This window comes from Oncorhynchus kisutch, unplaced genomic scaffold, assembly GCF_002021735.2.
Source record: "Oncorhynchus kisutch isolate 150728-3 unplaced genomic scaffold, Okis_V2 scaffold1495, whole genome shotgun sequence".
In the NCBI taxonomy this organism is placed as follows: Eukaryota; Metazoa; Chordata; class Actinopteri; order Salmoniformes; family Salmonidae; genus Oncorhynchus; species Oncorhynchus kisutch.
The window spans coordinates 32,079-39,710 of NW_022263440.1; the positions used below are offsets into that span (position 1 = coordinate 32,079).

Genomic DNA, 7,632 nt, shown 5'->3' on the forward strand with positions numbered 1-7,632 from the left:
TTGAGTTCCTTGGCGTAAACATCACGGACAAACTGAAATGGTCCACCTACACAGACAGCGTGGTGATGAAGGTGCAACAGTGCCTCTTCAAACTCAGGAGATTGAAAAAATTTGGCTTGTCATCTAAAACACTCACAAACTTTTACAGATGCACAATCGAGAGCATCCTGTGGGGCTGTATCACCACCTGGTGCCGCAATTGCACCACATCAATCGCAAGGCTCTCCAGAGGGTAGTGCGGTCTGCACAACACATCACCGGGGGCAAACTACCTGCCCTCCAGGACACCTACGGCACCGGATGTCACGGGAAGGCCAAAAAGTTAATCTAGGACAACAAACACCCGAGCCACTGTCTGTTCACCCCGCTATCATCCAAAAGGCGAGGTCAGCACAGGTACATCAAAGCAGGGACCGAGAGTCTGGAAACAGCTATAATCTCAAGGCCATCAGACTGTTAAACAGCCATCACTAACATAGAGAAGCTGCTGCCAACATACAGACTCAAATCTCTGGCCACTTAAATAAACTGACTTAATAAGGGTATCACTAGTCACTTTAAATAACGCCACTTGAATAATGTTTACATATCCTACATTACTCATCTCATATGTATATACTGTATTCTACACCATCTACTGCATCTTGCCTATGCCGCACGCCCTCGCTCATCCATATTTTTATATGTACATATTCTTATTCATCCCTTTACATTTGTGTGTATTTGTGTGTATAAGGTAGTTGTTTTTGTATAAGGTAGTTGAAATTGTTAGATTACTAGTTAGATTTTACTGCATAGTCGGAACTAGAAGCACAAGCATTTCGCTACACTCGCATTAACATCTGCTAACAATGTGTACGTGACCAATAAAATTTGATTTGAATTTTTGCAAACAATGAACAAAACAAACAAATCCCCTGTCAAGAGAATACATTGTACAAGTTAAATCACGTAAAAGCCAAGAGAGAAATTACACAACATATTTCACAAGCAGCAACTTTTCAGTAGATATGAAACACTTTTATATTTAAATGAAGTTCTACAGAACCCACAGAGGAGACAACGCAATAGCTGCCAGCTCGCTAACTTAGGCTGCTTTTACACAGGCAGACCAATTCAGATCCTTTTGTTACTCATTTGTCTTTTGACCAATCACATCAGATCTTTTCAAATCAGCTCTTTTTCAGAGCAGATCTGATTTGTCAAAAGACTAATTAGTGAAAAACAAGATCAGAATTGTGCTGCCTGTGTAAACGCTGCCTTACTGCCTTGAGTTGTTGATATATCAGCTGAGTGTATATTTATAGCCTGAACAGCCAGTTGTCATCACTGTTTGATTGATTGATTGATCATGTTCATCTGCATGTCACTGTGGTGTCATAACGTTAGCCCTCTTTGTGTGAATTTCAAATGTCTTTCCTTAACTCTTCGCGTCCTCTGTCCTCACCTTGGTTGTTTTAAAATCTGTCCGCTCCACAAAGACATACAGCTGAGAATGATCAATCAATAAGCCAGTGATTGGATGGCAACTGCAGGTTCAGGCAATAAATACACACCAAGCTGGTATGTCAACTAAGCATGGCAGTAAGGCACTGAGCTACTAATTGCTTTGTCTGGGCTGTTGGTGGTTTAAGGCTTTGAGATGGCTTTTGGAATTAATTTGGGGTAAGGTTCTTTGACCAATGTGTTTCAGGTCAACTGCAAGGTTGCTGCTTGTATTTGGAATGTTGATGTGTAATGGCAACTTCTTTTCTTGACAGGATTGTGTTCCTTTGCTCATTGTTTGCAGAACACTCAAGTTTTACATGGGCTCCACGTGGTAAGGCATGAACACAAACCGTTGTCACTTTTGTCAGACCAACCTTCAAGTTTGGCACTGAATCTATAACTTTCTTTCTATAACCTTCTGTTTAGATGCCCAGAGAGTAAGAGGCTATGGGTTTTCTGGCTCTTCCAGAATGGAAGTTGAGCAGAGGCAAACAGGTGGCAGCTATCCCCAGGATCAATTCAGACCAGCCTCTCACACTTCTGGTTCGGTCCAGAGTGAAGCTACTTACCGCGGGACTGGATACAACACACTCGGAGGCTTTGCTCCAAGCTCCCTCCAGCCAGCCCCAAGGGGCTCTGGATCTATCCCCAGCAGCTTTACCTCCGCCCAGACAAAGGGTAAGAGGACCCGTGCCAAGAATACTGACATTAGCCTCTCTGGTTCTATAGCCAGTGGATCCTCTGTCACCCACAACAAGCATCAAACCAAGGCCAGCAGAACCTATGGTCAAAGTGTTACTGACCCCAGTGCATTAAGGCCAGTTTCAAGTTGGGAGGTAAAGAGAATCCAGGCCAACACTCTCCGTACTGTACAGCCTCACTCCGGCAGCTCTGGACTAGTCCAGAATCCTGATGTTGTGTTTAATGTCCAGAGTAGAACTGCCTCTAACCTGAAACCATCTATTCCTAACTATGGCTCTACCCAGAGTGAATTCAAGTTCTCCACCTCCAGACAACCCAACCAAGGCCTTGTCCAGACTCTGAGTAGAGGAGCCCCCAGCCTCTATGGTCAAACTGCCACCCACACCACCTCCCTCACCCACTATGTCCAGGACCTGAAGCAAGGGAGCAGCCTCCCTTCCCTGGCTTTCAAGGGACCAATGGAGATCTCTGCCCGGTCAATTTCCACTCCCGACCGTGAAGTTCCCTCAAGTGGTTCTTCACAAACTTCATTTAGACCAGGTTCTACTGAAGGTGGGAGTGCAACAAACAGCTACAAGCCTAGCTTCTCCCAAGATGTCATGCAATACCAGAGCAACTCTGCCAGTAGAAGTGTTTCAACTTCCAATCAATATGCCCAAACCTCTGGCCAGAGAATAGATGGATCCTCTACCTCAAGTCGCGGCATGCCCACTTCTAGCCTGGCCTCTCGCGCCAGTCTTTTTCGCCCCAGCTCTACAGCTAGTGGAAACTCCTATGGCGCCTACAAGCCTGGCTCTGACCTTGGTGCAACACCAAGCCAAAGCCTGTTTACCTTTAACCAAGGTGGAAGGGGTTCAACATACAGCCAGAATCTCCTTGCAAAACCTGCCCAAGGGAAGTACGGACAAATGTCTGCTCAGTGGGGGAGCTACCAGCCCAGCTATGCTGCCAGTAGTGGGCCAGTCTCCAGCCTCTTCAGTTCTACCCAGGCTGCCAGTTCTTCAACATTCATCCAGAATGCTCCTGCCACAGCCCAGAAGCCAAGTGGCTTTAAACCTGTCCCCAGTCAACGCTATCAGCCCAGCTATTTGTTCAATGCAGTGAAGTCCAACACTAGCTCTGCCAGACGTCCCACCCAGAGCCTCTTGTCTAGCAGCTATGGCCCTACCCAGAGCAGGACCAGCAGTGCCAGCTCGATCAACCCTCGCCGCTTTGCCCTGACCATCATGCACAGCATCCCAGAATTGTACGGCGGATCTACAATCCACCGGCTCAAAGACCCTACTCGGTAGGAGTAGTGCCTCCCCTAGCCACTCAACCCAGCTCTTCAAGTGTCAGCAAGCCACAGCCAAACCACTATCTGCCAAGCAGAAAGGCCCTAGCACAACCTAAATTGAGTCCAGAGCTTTAGGGGAGTCCAGAACATGATGAAGTGGGATCTGTAGCCACCAGTTGAGGTGAGATTTCAGTTTCTCTATTTTTATGCCATTTGGGCTGTTTAGGTTTACATAGGCAGTTCATTGATCTTTTTTGCGATTGGCTTAGTCAAAAGATCAGAATTTGGCTGCCTGTGTAAATGCAGCCTTGGCACCTGTCTTTGCTTTCATGTATGCTTGTTACTAATCTTTTTGTCTTCTAGGTGCTGTGACCTGGAAGTGTTGTCAGGACTTCTCTACTTCAATTGTTTTAAATAAAATTTACTAATACATATTAGTCTTTATCTATTTAATTGTTTTCAGACAAATGTTTTGAATGCCTTCAAAGGGATGTCAGTGTTGTGGTAGTTAGGTTGCTTCTTCCAGTAGAAGAAATGTTGGCTCTCTGGCATTTGACAGGATCTTTTGCATCACTGGACCTCTGCAATCAATGAGCCTGAATCAGAGTTTTGGGCCTGATGCCCTTAATATTAATGGTGACTCTAATGCACTTGCTTTCTATCTCACTAAACCCTCCTGAAAGTTCTCTGAAGTATTTCATTAACCCCCCCCCCCCTCTCCAAAATAGTAAATGAATGTTTTTTCCAAATGACAAACTACTTGTCACATACGCTGACTACAAGTGTGAATTTTGCATAATGTTTACTTGCAAGCCCCTTTCATTTATTAAAATGAATTTTTCAGCAGTCTTAAAGCTTGAGATGCCATTAAGCTGTTGAGGAGCCTTTTGGTCCTAGACCTGGCAATCTGGAACCGCTTACCGTGCAGAAGTTTAACTTGGACTGCAACCGATCAGGATGCTCTTGATGGTGCTGCTGTAAAACCTTCTGGGGACCCATGCCAATTCTTGTTAGTCTCTTGGGGGGGGTGTAGTCGTACCCTCTTCACGACTGTCTTGGTATGTTTGACCCTTGAGAGTTCATTGGCGACGTGGACACCAAGGTACTTAACTCTCGACCTGCTCCATTACAGGCCCGTTAATGGGGGCTTGTTCGGCCCGCTTTATCCTGTAGTCCACGATCAGCTACTTAGTCTTGCTCAAGTTGAGGGAGAGGTGTTTCTGGTACCACTTTGCCAGTTCTCTGACCTCCCGAAAGGCCGTCTCGTCGGTATCAGGCCAAACATTCCTGTTACTGAGCTCAGCTCCATGTTTCAAAATGAGCAGGAGTCAATCTGATGGGGATCATTACTGTCCCCTGCTGGAAGTGTGTGAGCAGGAGGAGCCAGTGTGTGCCATCAGGCCCCCTATCCATGATGAGGATATCTGTCACAATGTCACACTTTCACCCTCACGTCTTATCAGACACATGGCACTGCTAACCAGCCTGGATTCAGATAGTATTAAAAATCATTCCATGTCTTCAGCTGTGCTTGGCTCAGTGGAACTAATAAAATATTCCCAAAAGTACAAACCCAGATCCCATGTCTGCCTAGATTCAGAATGTTCCCTTGGGTTTTAGATGTTATAATATTGTTGACACATTTGTCTTTTACACTGAGGTGAATGACTAAGGCACACCAGTTTGTCACAGTAAAATAAACAGAGAGAGAGAGCATCACCTCGCATGCATTGACCATCCATGTGTGGTGGCTCAAATCAAAGATGCTATTTCCTGCCAGAGGAAGTGGAGGCACAGACATCATTTTTTAGGAGCTGTTTCCTTTCCTCTCTTTTTCCATAATGCCTGGCAACATTCATAAAGAAAATAAAGAGAAAAATAACGTTCACGCAGAATACAGAAATGTAAATAAAATATACAAATAAATCTTTCATTGGCATCAGCAGAAACGATCTTGTTGACAGGACCTTTAGACAGAGGGTAGATTTGCAGGAAGAGGAGAAAGGTGTCTTAAATCATACTGAAAATGAGTTCTATTAATCAACAAAGGATGGAGGTGACTCTTCTGTTCTCTCTAATGGGAGACAACACTCTCTTCTCTATTCGTCAGGCCATTCAACAATCTGCTTCACCCATGATATTTCATCATAAGCATACAACGTACATCTCTCTCTCACACACACTTTCAATTGAATTCAAAGGGCTTTATTGGCATGGGAAACATATGTTTACACTGCCAAAGCAAATGGAATAGACAATAAACAAGAACAAATTCTTATTTACAATGATGGCCTACCCCAGCCAAACACTCCCCTAACCCGGACGACGCTGGGCCAATTGTGTTTACTAATACCACAACTAATAGGACATGCTGGGGCTGGGGCTTTCTGCTTGGCAGGTGCAGTGTGGTTTGGCTGTGGCTTGCTGACACTTGAAGAGCTGGGTTTGGAGTGGCTAGGGGAGGAGGCACTACTTCGAGACGACAGACACAAGCTCCACCGTAGTATTCGGAGATGTTGTGGATGGTGGCCAGGGCGAAGCGTTGAGGAGTGGTGCGGGTGCCACTGCTAGTCCCACACTGGGTAAGGCCATAGCTTCTAGAGGAGAGGCTTTGGGTAGGGCCGCCGGCAGACCTAGGGTTGGACTTCACATACCTTAAGGGAACATTTTGACATTTGCCATATGGTTAGTGAGAAAGTCCACTTTGCAAATGTACGGTCCCTTACTAGACGTCCGACAACATTTCTAAAATTGGCGGACAGCGTCGGGCCGTGCAGCAGGGCCGGATCTTCCAGTAAGTCATCAAACGAAGTCTCTCGGACATTCGGTTTTCGTTTAATAAAACTTTCACATTTTGGTCATTTTTCCACTGTCCCGGTAAATACCACAAGAGGGCGAGTAGAATCATATTGCAAATGTACAAAACATCACCAATCACGACATGGCCTTATCTCCTAAATGGAAAAGACTTCGAAGACGAAACTTGGTGAGCATAGGTTTGGCATAATGGGCAGTTGGCCCCGAACAAGATGGCGTCCAGGCCTCCACGGGATTAAAGGTCAAAAATGAAAATAGAGCAATAATTTCTCCGCTTCACATCAAAGTAAATGAACCTACGGTGTCAATAAAAAAAGAACCAGCCATTTATCTATCGTAATTTAAGAGAAATCGTACAATGTCAAATTGTTTTTTTTCTTCTTTTTAAGTTACAGATCCAGTTGCAGCTTGTTCAGACAAATCTTTTTGAATTGTGTTTCCGAGCTATGCGAGATTTCTGTGATTTTCTGTGATTTTCTGAAATAACACACACTCATTCAACCCTCTGTAAATAAGTCAGTTCTTAACATAAAGATTTAAAACTCAATATTATATAAGTGCCTACCCCAAGGAGGATATGTGTTTACTTTCAGCTTCCTGCGTAAACCGGAAGTGCCGTAAAATGTTGTCATAGGTGCTGTTTCGAAGGGTTAAAAAGGTCTGATCTTTTCAAAACTTCATATTGGTTATTAGGCAACCCTCATGAACTGTAAATCAGTCATTTCTCCCAACAGATGTCAAAGAAAAGCTCTGTCACACACACACGCAGCAAGGATGGAGTGACAAAGTGCGGTGCTTAAAGACACTCAGAGCCTGCAATGGCATTACCATAATCTCTAGGCTGTGCCGAGTTCAACAAGATGCCCCGCTAGACCGTAGCTTGCTCGGTCTGAGCTCATAATGAAGCCTGGCCCTAAATTGCAGAGGCTTTTGGGTGACTGCGGGAGAACAGTTAGGGTTAGAAGCACAATTCTACCTTGGGAACATTCCTGAGGTCCTCCCGATCGGTGCAAGCCTAAACTTGACCATGTGGCATTAACCCTTAAAAGTTAAAAGAAGGTGTTTACGTCAAACAGTTTTCAATGACTTCTCTCCCCATAGTAATACATTGCCTGCACCACTAAATTCAACCTGAAGCCCATGTGGGTTATGAATGTCTTATGAACCTGTCTTCCATGACAATCCATCAGGCCACTATGAGGACTACCTGTGTTGATTCTAAGCTTCCTGGAGCAACCGGAAGTGGTTAAAATCACCCCAAAATTGTCTTGCCATACCCAACCTGCAGTTTGTGAGAAATAGTGCATTCAACCCTGTGTAAATCAGTCAGTTCTTAATGTATAGACTTA

The 7,632-nt window shown here is 44.8% G+C and overlaps 1 protein-coding gene across 1 annotated transcript; it reads left to right on the forward strand.

Moving 5' to 3' along the window:
* Positions 1 to 1,333: 1,333 nt before the first annotated feature.
* On the forward strand, positions 1,334 to 3,900 carry LOC116366473 (uncharacterized). The gene is made up of 4 exons (XM_031818578.1): positions 1,334 to 1,665; positions 1,761 to 1,819; positions 1,915 to 3,647; positions 3,830 to 3,900. The coding sequence occupies exons 1-3, from the start codon at positions 1,643 to 1,645 to the stop codon at positions 3,480 to 3,482; spliced, it is 1,650 nt and encodes a 549-aa protein (XP_031674438.1). The 5' UTR covers positions 1,334 to 1,642; the 3' UTR covers positions 3,483 to 3,647; positions 3,830 to 3,900.
* Positions 3,901 to 7,632: the final 3,732 nt, after the last annotated feature.